Source organism: Xiphophorus hellerii, chromosome 17 (assembly GCF_003331165.1).
Source record: "Xiphophorus hellerii strain 12219 chromosome 17, Xiphophorus_hellerii-4.1, whole genome shotgun sequence".
NCBI lineage: Eukaryota > Metazoa > Chordata > Actinopteri > Cyprinodontiformes > Poeciliidae > Xiphophorus > Xiphophorus hellerii.
In genome coordinates, this window is record NC_045688.1 from 3,047,886 (window position 1) to 3,061,679 (window position 13,794).

The 13,794-nt window shown below is 35.4% G+C and overlaps 1 protein-coding gene across 2 annotated transcripts in view; it reads left to right on the forward strand.

Moving 5' to 3' along the window:
• ptprr (protein tyrosine phosphatase receptor type R) overlaps nucleotides 1-13,794 on the forward strand; it is a 34,328-nt gene that overhangs the window by 13,776 nt on the left and 6,758 nt on the right. For both annotated transcript variants that reach the window (XM_032589820.1, XM_032589821.1), the window contains 7 exons: nucleotides 1,450-1,572; nucleotides 1,651-1,772; nucleotides 2,964-3,092; nucleotides 8,577-8,766; nucleotides 10,047-10,131; nucleotides 11,896-11,975; nucleotides 13,395-13,532. In XM_032589820.1, the coding sequence (XP_032445711.1) occupies nucleotides 1,450-1,572; nucleotides 1,651-1,772; nucleotides 2,964-3,092; nucleotides 8,577-8,766; nucleotides 10,047-10,131; nucleotides 11,896-11,975; nucleotides 13,395-13,532 (867 nt within the window). The remainder of the gene's footprint in view (nucleotides 1-1,449; nucleotides 1,573-1,650; nucleotides 1,773-2,963; nucleotides 3,093-8,576; nucleotides 8,767-10,046; nucleotides 10,132-11,895; nucleotides 11,976-13,394; nucleotides 13,533-13,794) is intronic.

The following is a 13,794-nucleotide window of genomic DNA, read 5'->3' on the forward strand; positions in this document are numbered from 1 at the left end:
TACAAGAAACTGTTAAAATGAAGAATGTTGAGCATCATCTGAAATTATTCTTCAGTTTTACAAATAAAGAAATCATCTTTTAACACATCAGCAACAAATTATTGTGAGTTGCAGGACATTGGGATGATTGTGTCAAAGTTCTGGTAGGAATTTAGTAACAAAATGACACTTAAATAAAACTTACAAGAATTCATCAAAGATTGTTAAAATGGGGAATAAGACAATAAGTGTTGAAATTAGACATGTAGAAGTAAAAAGAATAAGTATAAAAATAGATGTAGTAATTATATTCATGAAATAAATAAAAACAGGTGGAATATATCAAAAACATGATTATTAAATGTTACATAAATAAGCAAGAAATTGGAGAAAAGAAATAAAATTAACATTAATATTGTGCTAAAAACTGATCAATGCTAAGAAAATAAAAAATAAATATTTAAATAGATTTAAATGATAATTTAGTAAATAATAATAACCTGAGTTTTAAGGAGTAAATCCATTGTAAGTAAAATACATATATTTTCCATTCCTTCCTTTGTAGTTTGACACTTGGACCACATGGGGGCGCCCCAACACACAGCGAAACCTCAAACACTTCCTTCAGTTTCCAGCAGGATCTCATCCGATTGCTTTTATCTATTCAATGAAATGTTGGCAACAACTTAAAATCAAATGAAAAAAAATGGGAGTTAAATAGAGATTTAAAGTTAGTTTATATTAAAAATGTAAACCTTTCTGTGCTTGAAGTCATCACAAATGTCTCTAACTGTCAATACAAACAAAAAATATGTTTCGAAATCAGCCCAAACTTCAAGGAAATAAATTTGCACACACAGTTAATACATTTTATTTATTCGTATTAGAGATGCAACCATTACAGATATTTATTTTTCTAGCTTTAATTAAAGTAAACTAAACACTTATTGAGTTAGTAAAATAATAAAAACAAAGTATATCTATGTTTTATGCTAAAAATATAAAATTGAAAAGATTTGATTAAAAACATTTTAATATAAGAGCACTAGAATGTTACAAAAATACTTTACACATTATTCCTTATTAGTATTCACAGCTTAATTTCATACATTTAGTCTGTTTTTATCTATTTTTATGTATTTCTTGTTGCAAATATGTTCAGAAATAAATTTAATTGGATAATTGTGGTAAAATAATAATCAGCACTGAGTATAATCAATAAATGAAAGTAGGCAAAAATTTATTATTAAATAAAAAACGACCTTCAAATAATTCATTAATAAAGAAAAAGCTAAATTAGTAAAAAAAAAATAATTTTTTTAAACTTTTAATTATCCTTGTTTATATTTTCTTAAACATTTTTGGAATATTTATGAAAATAGATTTTTTCCTCTTTACGCTAAACTGGAGAAAGTTTTGTCTGATGGGACGATCAGACTTTAATCTTTAATCAGGTTATTTTTTCCTCAGGTTTTGTACCGAATGAAGCAGAAAGTTCCCATTACTGAGAAGCAGCTCAAAGCTCCGCCCCCCGACCACGTCGTGAGCTTGACCCTCCCCCCCGACCCTCACAAGAGGTCAAAGGGCACCAAGGTCTGGAACATCAAATTTTTTATTTTGCTGATTTTGTGGAATGTTTCTGTTGCGGTCATGATGGCTGTTTTATTTCAGGTTGTGACGTCAGAAAGTATGGTCCAATCTGAGCTCCCGCCAGCTGTAGCCACGCCCATTCACCAGCAGCAGCCAATCAGAGCCTGCCGCCGCCTTGCTCCTCCTGTCGTCCCTCTGCCCAGGTGAGTCGACCAAAGGAAGATTGTGGCCTCGTAAATGATCAGTAATAATAAACAAGCTGCGCTTAACAGTTACACGATGTTTGTTCCTGTTTATCAATTTTTAAGATTTTTTTATTTTTTCTTCCAAAAATATTTCCAGTCCTGAGAAATTTTAATACTGCTATAAAAATACAGTATTTGAAATGATAGGTTTATTTTGTCACAACCTGCAAAGAATCAGCCAGAGACAGAGATTAGGTTTCTTTTGATTTCTTTTCTGCAGAATAGGAGAATTGAGAACAGACGCGACGAATCGCTGTCAAACACTGTCTGGACTCAATTCTGCCAGTTCTTTCTTTGCATTTCTCTTTATTGTATAGAAAAAGGAGGTTGGGCTTCTCTTCACACAGTCACACAGAGAATTGACCAACCGTCTTTACATTCTGAAACCTCTCATGGACATGCCCTTATAAGGGCATGTGGCTGACCACAACTAATCAGTTACATATGGAACTAATAACACATGAATGTTTAACGTTTTTAGCTTCTAAGCAAACATCCTAAACAAAGTTAATAATATACTACAAAAGAAAGAGAAGTTAAGTAAATATAAAAAGAAGAATAATATAAAAAGAATAATATGAAAACATAACTTGTAAAATAAACTCATGAGTAAATGAACAGGAGGATAATTTTCCTAACATGAAACTTATTTTATATGTTTCAGCTAACGTTTTGCCGCGTGTGGATCGACGATGATGCATTAGGGTTATAAAAAGTATAAAAAGTTTCAAATTTAATAGAACATCCCCCGACCACATACATTTTTAGATTACACTAATAAGTTTGCAAGAAAGAAAATCATAAATTTTGAGATCAATCTAATAAATTTTGTGAGAAGAAACAAGAAAATGTTTGACCTTGAAAAGTCTAAAATTTGCAAGGAAAAAAACTTAGAAATTTTGAGATTAAAGTCAGAGTTTCTAGAGAAAATGAGCAAATTTCTGAGCTCCAAAAGTAAAAATTTGGGGGGGAAAAAACCTCGACTTTTGCAAATCAGAAATTTCCATAAATTTCCGAGTTATTTGGCAGAAATTCACAATTGTTTTTTTTCTCTAATGGCTTTGATGCACAGTCAAAGCATGAGTTTGTCTTTGATTTTGTCTTGTAGTTTGTCCTGACCGCCATTTTTCTGTTGTTTTTTTTCTGCAGCCCTGTGCCAATCATCAACACCGACAGCCACACCCCGCCAACTAGCGTTCCCTCGGTAACGAGTGCTAACGAGCTGAAACCTTGCCCCTCCCCCTTCAGGATGAAACCGGCTGCAGGCCTGCAGGAGAGGTGAGCGCACAGGAAGTGTTTAATAAAGTTAGAAACTAAAATAAATCCAAAATATTCTTTTAATCTGAGATCTTATTCTCCCCTAAATCAATTTATTTTAATTCATCATCATTTACCAACTGCTTAACCAGTCAACTGAAATAAAAACTATATTAAATCTCTTAATTTGACCTTTTCAGATCTGCTTTATGGTTTATATTGAGACACATGATGGAGCAAAAACAATTGGGCTCACTTATGGAACAAAATAATTAGAAAACAGGAAGAAATGTGGAAACGTTCATAATGTTTGGAGGGGAAAACCGTCTTAATGAGCCACCAGAACAATACGCTGTGTGTTTAGAGTACAGTGACCTCTGACCTCTGATTGCTGAAGCAGTCAGGTGTTCGGTTCTGTACGTGCTGCAGAAGAGGCAACATGAAGAATTGTCTTTTTCATTTTCATTCCCATTAACTCAATTTTTAGCAGTTTCACAGAAAACAACAAAAGAATAAATAGTTTTTGTTTGTGTGTTGTTTTTAGGTACTTTTTATAGGCTGGAGAACCAAAAGAGATCGTCTCTGTTTGGACATTTTTCCATCCATTTTTCCGTGGATTTAATATTTTATCTCGATAATATTCTGATAACAAAGATTATTATAATTAATCTATTTATTACAAATTTTTATTACTCATTTTTAGCTAACTGTAAGAAGTACAAATACTGTTTATAAAAACATTTTGTTACAAGAATACAGTTGTAGAAATATGAAAATAAAATCATATGACAGTAAAGTCAGAGAATAAAGTAATATTGGGGGAATAAAGTAGTAGTTCTATAAAAACTCCAACACAAAAAACTAAAAATATAATCATTCAACTAATTAATATGCCATTAGAAGCCATTTTAAACTTGCATAAATGACACTTTTTATGCAAGTTTCAGTGGAACTTTGCATTAAACCCATTCAAATAAATTGTCTAGAAATAATTTGGAAATTTCTGTATAGGAAAATTTGCTAGAGAAACCCAGAATATTTTAAATTAATCTCTTAAATTTTCTAGAGAAAACATGGAATTTCCTGAGCTTTAGAAGTCAAAAACTGGGAAAAAATAACTCTGAAATTTTAGATAAATCTCTAAAAGTTTCTAGAAAAAACATGGAAATTTCTGAGCTTGAAAATGTCTAATATTTCCTAGAAAATAATCAGAAATTGTGAGGTTAAACTTAGAGATTTCCTAGAAAAAACAAGGACATTTCTGAACTCGAAAAGTCAAAAATCTGTGAGGAAAAACAAGAATAAAGTAGTATTTGGAGTTTTATGAAAACTACAACACAAATAGTTACCAAAGTTTTTTTCATACGTCCTAATTCATGTTGCTTTGATGAAATGTTATATTGAAGGAAAATACTTTCTGAGCAGATAATTTTCCCAGCATCAGTTTGAATCTGAGGCTACAAACCTTAGAAAAATTCTTCTCAACATGTTATTTCTGGAAACTGGACTGTAAAGTTTTAATTTAGCATTAATCTTATCGTTCAGAAGTGACCAGAGTTCATATCTGCACTGCTTTATCATTTTTAATAACTGGATGAAACGCAGATATTAGCCTCTCATGGAGTTACTTTGACTGAGTCTCGCAGGTTTGAGTCGTTTTTTCATGTTGGGTGTTTTCAGAAGAGAGGCGACTCATTTCCTCCATGTTGGGTCTCATTAACCTTCACCTTCCTGAAGTCTTCCTCAATTTGAAGCAGCAATTTCAGGAATTTTTCTTTCCGCTCAGCTGATGACTGAGACATTTATGATATTATTAGCATCTTTGGAAATTTTCCGCTAAACTTAGCGAAGAGGAGCAGATCTAGTTTTGGATTATTTTGGTTTAGTTTAATCGTCTCCTGCTCAGTTACTTTCTGTTTCCTTTCAATAATGATTCACTTCAATCTTCTGTAATGTTTATTTACTTTTTCTGTTGGTAAATTTGATTTTAAATGTAAAAACACAAATAATTTAATCTCTGATGCAAGTACTTTTTAAAATAAATGCATGTCTAATGCTGAAACTTACTGCAGTTAGTAAGCAGGGCTGAATAATACAGCTTAAATATAACATCTCAAATTTATTCACGTCAGATCCAATTTTAGACCTTTTTCCCCTCACTTTCTTTGCTAAATAAGAATTTACAAATGACAGAAAATATTTCCAAAAGCGGTTTTTAGTTAATTATGCAACAGTTTTAGGACCAGACTGTGAGAATTTTTGTTTAATTATGCGAATAAAGTTATAATATTTGCAGGAAAAGACACAATTTTACCTTAAAATTACAAGAAAAAGTTGTCTGAATATTTTATTTTGTGTTTTTTTGTGTTAGTTTTCATAATATTACTACTCTATTCCCCAAAAAGTACAACTTTATTCTTTTGATTTTCATTTTAAAAAATCTTAGCCAGATATATTTTTGCTACATAACAAAATTGGTAAAAATCTGCTTTATTTTGTTTTAGTCGAAACATTTCAGATAAAAGCAAAAACAAGTGAAGTATCTTCTTTTGGATTTTGAGTTTTAAAACTCTTGCATCATTGCTGCATACTATAAACTACCATGAAGCCACATATTGTAAAAGATTTTAATCTCTAATCTGAAACTGCGTCGGTTTCCTGAGTATTAATGACCTTTTCCGCTCCCATCATATTAACAATACGAGGCGTGTTTTTAAATAAGGATGCTCGGCTTATGTAAGGCTCATTGTTTAAATACTTTCATTCTTCTGCTCTGCTCTGAAGGAGAATCATGATGTTCTTCTGGACTTCAGTTAGCAGGGCTTCCTTCAACCATTCGACTTCTGATTTTAAATCCTGGGGAACTAATTGTGCTTTAAAGCAGAAAAAAATTTGATTTTCTCCAAATGTAAAATTCTAAAGAGCTGATTAAAATGAAGAAGTAAGTTTGATGAGCAGCAGAACATCGTTTATTGTTACTGTCATCATATTTATCAAATGTATTAGTTTTATACGTAAAACAGTTCATGACTTACAGAGAAATTTAACAAGAAAAGCTCCAAAATTCCCTTTTAAATCAAATCTAATTTTATTTGTATTGCACATTTCAGCAACAAGGCATTTCAAAGTCATTTTCATCATAAAAACACAACAAACACAGCTTGAGATGGCAATTAAAATTTAACATTTTCAGTTAAATAGAGAGACAGGCAAGAATATTACAAAAGTAAATATGTCAGGTATAAAAACTACATGTTGAACTTTTTCTTCAGATTAGCTTTTTTCATTTTAATCCCATTCATCATTAGTTTAGATTAGATTAAATACTTTTTTCTTTCAAAATTCAAACAAGGTCAGGTGTATGCAATAAGATTATTAGAGAAGAACAGCAGAAATATGTAAATGTATCAATTTTAGACACTAAATCTTTATTTCAGTGACTTCTGTAGTGTCAGAATTATTCAATTGTTTGAACAGAGATCTTTCTAAAAGCGCACATTTCTAAATCTGGAGGTAAAACATCTAAAATACCTGGACTGTTGAGGTTTATTGCATATTAAAGGTTCAGAGGCCCTGAATGTTTCTGGAGACGCTGCAGGAAGCTTAGTTTGTGAGCTTACAGTTAAACCTACTGTTGCTACTCAGACGCTGCATTTCCATCTGCTGTATCTTTAGCAGCGCTTTAAAACCTGTCTGCGGCTCATTTCCTGATGCTAAGTAGGTTCACATCTGTAAAGAAAATATCTTTATCGACGCTTCGGCTCGGTGCTGAACTCTTTATTTAATCTGCTGCTCTGGTCTCTTCCTCTGAGAAGCAACGAACCTGAACGCCGGACGCCATTTTGTTCTGGTTGTTTGATTGGATGTGTGGGTGGAGCAGGGAGAACACTTGGTGTTTCTTAAGGTAACAAAAGGAAGGAAGATTTGAGGCTCAGGAGTGAGAACAGGATGTTTTTCTGGTGTCTGTCAGCGTGTGTGTTGTCCACCCTGGATGCCAGCCAATCAGCAATCAAACAAATTGGAAGCAACGGCATCCTGGAGGGGAAACCGGCCAACACGTAGCCAGACAAAGACCGGGTCAGCCCACTCATGTTAACCCACCAAAACATTCTGTTGTATTTTACATAATTTGTTTTTTTACAGCAAAAAAAGCTGCTAAAACCAGAGGAGGTCAGTGTCAGGTGCTCATCATAAATAATAAATTTCTGGACAAACGTGGTTCCACTTATTATAAAAGCTTAGATATAAAGAGATGGATACTTTGTGTTGTTCTCAACATTTTCAGTAATAATTTTAACTTAGTTACAAATAAAAAGTCTCCATCTGCATCAAACAGCTGTGCTGGTCGGGTAAAATTGCTATCATTCTTGAATTGCAGTTGAGGGACACATAAAATCAGTCCAATGGCCACAAATGGCCCCGGAACCATACATGGTTTAAACAGTGCGAGTTCAGCCAGTATTACATTCTATCCTCTTATCTAGCCAGACAATCACAACATCTGAGGCAGACGGGCAGGGAAAAAGAAAATGCCTAATGATGCTACATGCTAGCTTCGCTAATGCTACATGCTGTGACACCGATGTTTGAAAGTAATGGAAAAATGTCAGGAAAGCAGCTGAAACTGCAGCAGTGACGTGGTAAACTTCCCAGTCAACATAAGCTAACGCTATCTGTGTAAATATTAGCTTCACAGACATGTGACATTTTTAAGTTATATTTGTTTTCCTGGGGCCTTTCACACACACTGCCGGGTCTTTATAAAAACTAATTTCTCTGCCACATTTTAAAAAAAGCAAAAAAAACGTACACACAGTATCGGTTTCAGAAAAGTTTTCAGCACAAATTCGCCGCTGAGTGTTGTTGTAAACCAAACCCATAGGGGGCAGTGTAGCACAAAGCTAAAACCTGTCAGCCAATCAGAGTCCTTCAAAACAACCACAACTTCCTGTTAGGAATTAGGAATAAAACGCGGTGCCAGGAGATTCAATGGTGTGGACAGATATATAAGTTGAACTAATTTTAAATTATTAGAGTATGAAGTTACTAAAACACAAAACTACATATTGACTGAGAATCATGTCAAAAAAACAAGTATGTGGATATACTGGTGCTTTATTTGTCACAGACTGTAACGTGTGGGAATTGTCTTTAATGTCTTTCAGTGGGGTTTTTGTGTGGATGAAAGGCCAAAACGCATAAAAATTTATTCAATTTTCCAGATATCTGACTATGTGTGGACTGAGTATTTTTATGGAGTTTGAAGCTTATCTAGACAGAGCTTAAGAGTCGTAATTTCCTTGGCCTGATGTTCTCATGAACAGAAATATTAAGCTTTAACCTCATTGACATGAAAGAACCTCCATCTATCATCAGTTTTATCAAGTTTCCTTTTGAGCCACAAATCCTAAAAGTCTTAAACTTCCAATAAAACTCAGGAAGGAAGCGAGAGACTTTCCACTCCTGACACTAATCTATGTGTCCTCTCCCATCCTTCCTGCGCAGACGAGGCTCTAATGTGTCCCTGGTGCTGGACATGTCGGCTCTCGGATCGGTGGAACCCCTCAATGTTTCCGTGGTAACCCCCAGAGAGGCGGCGGCCCGAGAGTACCTGCTGTCGGCCGGACGACCGCTGACAAGGCAACAGCTTCGTGATGTCGTCAGCAACACGCACAAGCTGCACGTCGAGTTTGCTGTGAGTCCGTTTAAATGGTTTATTACTCCACAGAAACACATTTTAGATGTGCTGATGAAGACTACACAATGTTTGTACTTACTTAGACGTTTTAGAAGAGACTTTTGTCTTCACTGAAGGATAAGTTATTTAAATTTCTTTAAACCTTTTCCATGTCAGGACGAGTGCTGAAAAGCATGAACACAATCGCTTTAAAAGGGAATTATTAAGGAAAATTCTCAGCTTACATGTTTTTATACTTCAATTTGGACCTCAACTGCTTCTAGAAACAGTCCAAGCACTTAAAAAAACCCCAGTTAATGTTTGTTGGTGTCTGGAAAATGAGACGCTTCAAAACTTCCCAATTGTCAAGTCGCATTGACAAAGACGCCCTAAAACAGCTCATTCTGAACTGAGCAGACTAAAATCTAATTATTTAAGAATTATTTTGTGCAAAAAATGTAATGAACATGTCTTGTATTGCCCATAGATCTATTCTAACCTGTTCAAGGAAGCTTAATAGGTCACCTTTAATTCTTACAAAGTAAATAAAAGTCCAGAAAATGGCAAAAAAAAATCTGGAATCTTTTCAGATTAAGAAAACTAAAGAACAAACACGTTTATGAATCTTTTAGAGATAGGAAACTTTGTTCAGTCAGAATATATTTAGTTATCCGTTCACTCAGGAATCTGATCAAAGTAAAGAAATGTTTAAAGATTTTGTTCAAACATAGAAAAATGATCAGGAATCTGTTCAATGATGGGGATCTGATTACAATTTAAAACCTGTTTAGAACTGCAATCTGTTCGTTTTATGGAAATCTGTGAGGAATTAGGAATATATTCAGATTGTGGAATAGGAGTTTGTTCATAGCAAGTTACTAGTTCAACATCTGGAGTCTGTTCAGCTTTGGTATCTAGAATTTGATCTGGTAAAGGGATCTGTGTGACAATTTAGCCAAAATCCAAAGAACAATTAACCAAAACCCAGGAAGTAGAGCTGCTTAAAGAGGAAAAGAGTCATCTTGTGCAGACATGGACATTTCTTGAGGCCCTTTTTTCACAGATTTTCTGTGTTTGGGCTTTTTCAATTTTGTGGGTTTCCACCTCAGATGCATAAAACTACTCCAGCTTTCCTTCCTAATCAGACCAGTTTGTACGAACCAGAAGATATGATTCCAGAGGCCATCAGGTTCAGATTGTCTCATCGTAAACATGATCGATCACTGTCTATGACGTTCAGTTTATCTTGAGGGTAACGTGTGTTGTGTCACTAACGCCCGTCTTTCCTCCCATCTCAGGAAATCCCGATGAATTTTATCGACCCTAAGGAGCTGGATATCCCAAACCATGGCACTAAGAACAGATATAAGACCATTCTGCCCAGTAAGTCCTCCATGTTGCTAAGAAGCAGCAACTCTTCCAAAACATCTCATTGCCTCTTGAACCAAGAAGTTGTCAAAGGTTAACATCCCAAAGACGGGGAATATTTCACCCTTCCTCTTCCAATAATTTTACTCTGAGCACAGTCCGTTCTCACAGTCGGACGCTTACTCTGATTAAAATGTTACATAATGAACAATTTCTGGATTGTGCACTCATGTTTTGTAGCGTGGGAGGTGAGATTATCAAAAACAGAAGTGTTCCTTCCTGCAGCCAACCAGGAGAAAGGAATGTTCACCTAAAGCTGCTGTCAATCAAACCTCTTCCTGTGCTCCACTTAACTGTTTTCTTTGCAAAGTGTTCATTGTGCTGTGCAGGGCTGTGGTCAGTCCTAACAGGTCTGCCGATCTGCTTTGACGGATCTGTCAAATCCAGAGTAATCCGTGCTAATCGATCCTAAGCACTTCATCTGGGTCAGGAGTTCAGGGTTTAAAGGAGGCGTTTCCTAATTACGGCTTCGATATTCCACTGTAACATTTAAACTTTAAACACCTTTACTGGTCACTAATTATGTAAAATCAACACGATAAATCAGTTGAACTGAGACAGCAACATGCTGATCTAGTTTTCAGCTTCGCTTACATTTGGAGTTCCTCAAGGCTCCGTTCTAAGCCTGTCGGTTTTTATTGTAAATGTATCTTTGGTGTCCAATTTTCTACAGATTTACTAAACATATTTATGCCCCACATTGGGGCAGCATATTGGGCAAAAGTTAAGCTAAATCTGTTAGCTATGATTTGTTCTTTTTCTATACTTTTATGATTTTTTTTTTGTTGATGTGTTGGATGCTTTATTCCCTCTGGTTTTGGATGCTGTGCAACTGGACAGATTTTTGCTCTTCAGACGGTTATTATGACTCGTAACAATGGCAACAAGCTATTATTTTTGCAACTGGGACCAGCTAATTAGCATCTCGAAAGCTCATATAATGCCTGAGCTACAACGCCAAATCCCAGAAGAGTTGAACAAGAGACAAGGTGGAAGTCATCTGTAATAACGAGGATGGATCATATCCCCTACTCCAGCATCTCTCTGCCCGGCTTTCTAACCATGTGATCAGGCAGAGATCTAAAGAGGAGCAGTAAAAGCAAATCAGGTGGATTAGCAGTGCCTGTTAGCAACCGGTGGACATGTTACTGTAGAGTATCACCTCTGCTTGTTGGGTATTGAGATGCTAGCAGCAATCTTCAGTCAGAGGCCTTTTCAGATTTGTTGCAAGACTGACTGCTACTGGAGATCCTTCCTGCCCACAGAATTACCATCTAAAATGACTCTTTGAAGTTACTTTGATGATACAAATTCTGACAGAAAATTTTGATAAATAAAGTATTTTTTTATTGAACTGGAATGAAAACTAAAGATTTCTTGCAGCTTCACAAACACAAAGCCCCAGTGGTGGTTTTGTGTTTAGGTTTATGTTTTACTTCAGGGTTCTGGGCTCATAATGATCCGGCCTCAGTGATATGGAAGAACTTCCACATCCTGAGACTCTACACTAGTGCGGACTCTGGATTTTGTAGCAGTTGGACCAAAAAGAAGTCAATCCACACCTCTGCTATGTAGCGTTCAAATTCCCAGTCTGAGTCTTTATCAGGGATTAAATAAAACATATCAGAGTTTAAGCTTTAAAACAAGTGAAGTCTAAAATGTTTCACTTCATCGTCCTCTTTCTTTTCTTCACCTCTTCTTCTTCGTCTTGTGTCTTAGATCCTCACTCCAGAGTGATCCTCAAGTCAAAGAGCTGCAATGATCTACTGAGTTCCTACATCAATGCCAACTACATAAGGGTGAGTAGCAGCTGTCATCCACAAAATTTCAGCCAGTTGGTGTAAAGTTTTAATGAACTTTTGGCTGTATTTATTTATCTAATTATGTATTTTGTTGATTTTTTTTCCAACCCTTATGCTCTTTTACCTGACCATGAATAATTATGTGGCATTTTTTGCACTTCCTGTCCATTTGCAAACAATTTTTGGTGACAAAAATGTTGAATTTTACAGACTTTATCTGAAGTACAGATTTTTAAAACTCAATTTTGTAATTGATATGGAAATATTAATTGTAGATCTGAAGATTTATTGAGAGGAAAAAAGGAACCATCTAGTAGCAGCATGTAGCTTACAGTTAGAAACTAGAGATCAGGTCAGAAATCTGGGTCTGAACCTTCAGAGACACACAAAGACAGTTACAAAGACAGACTTTTACCACCTAAGAACATTTCCTGGATTAAAGGCCTTATGTCTCAGAAAGACCCTCAGAAACTCATCCATGCATTTTTTTTAGTCACATTCATTACTGCAACAGAGTCTTCACAGGTCTGCCTAAAAAAATCTGAACTCTGCTGCTGGCGTTCTGACTAAAACACTCTGTAGCTGACAGAATAAACTTTTCCTGTTAGTTTATAAATCACTGAATGATTTAACACCACAACACATTAAAGATCTGCATTCCTAAAACCAAACATGGAGAAGCAGCATTCAGGTTCTATGCACCACAAATCTCTAACAAACTCCCAGAAAACCACAAAACAGCTGAAACACTGAGTTCCATTAAATCATCACTAAAACCCATATGTTTGGGTTGCTTTTGATTAATTATAACTGGAAAATTGATTCATTTTGGTCTGGATTTCGTCTTTTTATTACTGTCATTTATTGTGCCACTGCATTATAATGTTTCTTGCTTTTTGTTTCATGTTTTTAATCATATAAACGTGTGTTACTAATAACTAATGTACTTTTACCAAACAGAACAAACTACGAGAATCTGAATATTTGCATCGAGCTTTAGGTTGTTGTGTCTGCGTATCTGGGATGTTTTGTCTGTTTTTCTCCATCAGTTGAGAAGGAAAATGAAAACCCAAAACGTGAAGGACTCTGTCATTAACCTGGAATGTCTGCAGCGTTTCTTTGTTCTTCTGGATTCCTCGTGTTGAAACGTTGTGAAAGTGAACTCCCGCTGAAGTCTGTAATGTCGCTCTCAGACTCTCACACAATGGAGCTCCTTCCTGTCAGGAAACTCTGCAGAAACAGTTTAAACTGTCACACTTGAACTCTTTGTCCTACTGTACATAATATCTCTGAAGCTGACTGGGAGAAAACATTCCCCAGGGTGGGCTCAAAAACATGAGGCACTTTGTTTTTATGTGAATAAATGTAAAAAAAAAGTAAGATTTCAGAGTAAAACTGCAGTGGCTCTTTTTTTAGGGTTACCTAGGCGACAGCAGAGCCTTCATCGCCACTCAAGGCCCCATGGTGAACACGGTGAACGACTTCTGGCAGATGGCGTGGCAGGAGGAGTCACCCGTCATCGTCATGATCACCAAGCTGAAGGAGAAGAACGAGGTAACCCGAACAAGAGCACAATCCATTCATCATCCATCCATTTAGTTCACTACCAAACAATGAAAAAGTGATCATTTTTTAATCAGATACAAAATACCAAGAAGGTTTTGGTTTTTCATATTTTCAGTTTTAGCCTCGAACCAGAAATAAAATATGCAAAAAGAACAGTTTGATTTCAACATTAGTCTAATGACACCAGATGTTATATTGGACACAATTAATATAAAATAGTGTAAACATGATGGTATTTAGGCTCTTAAAG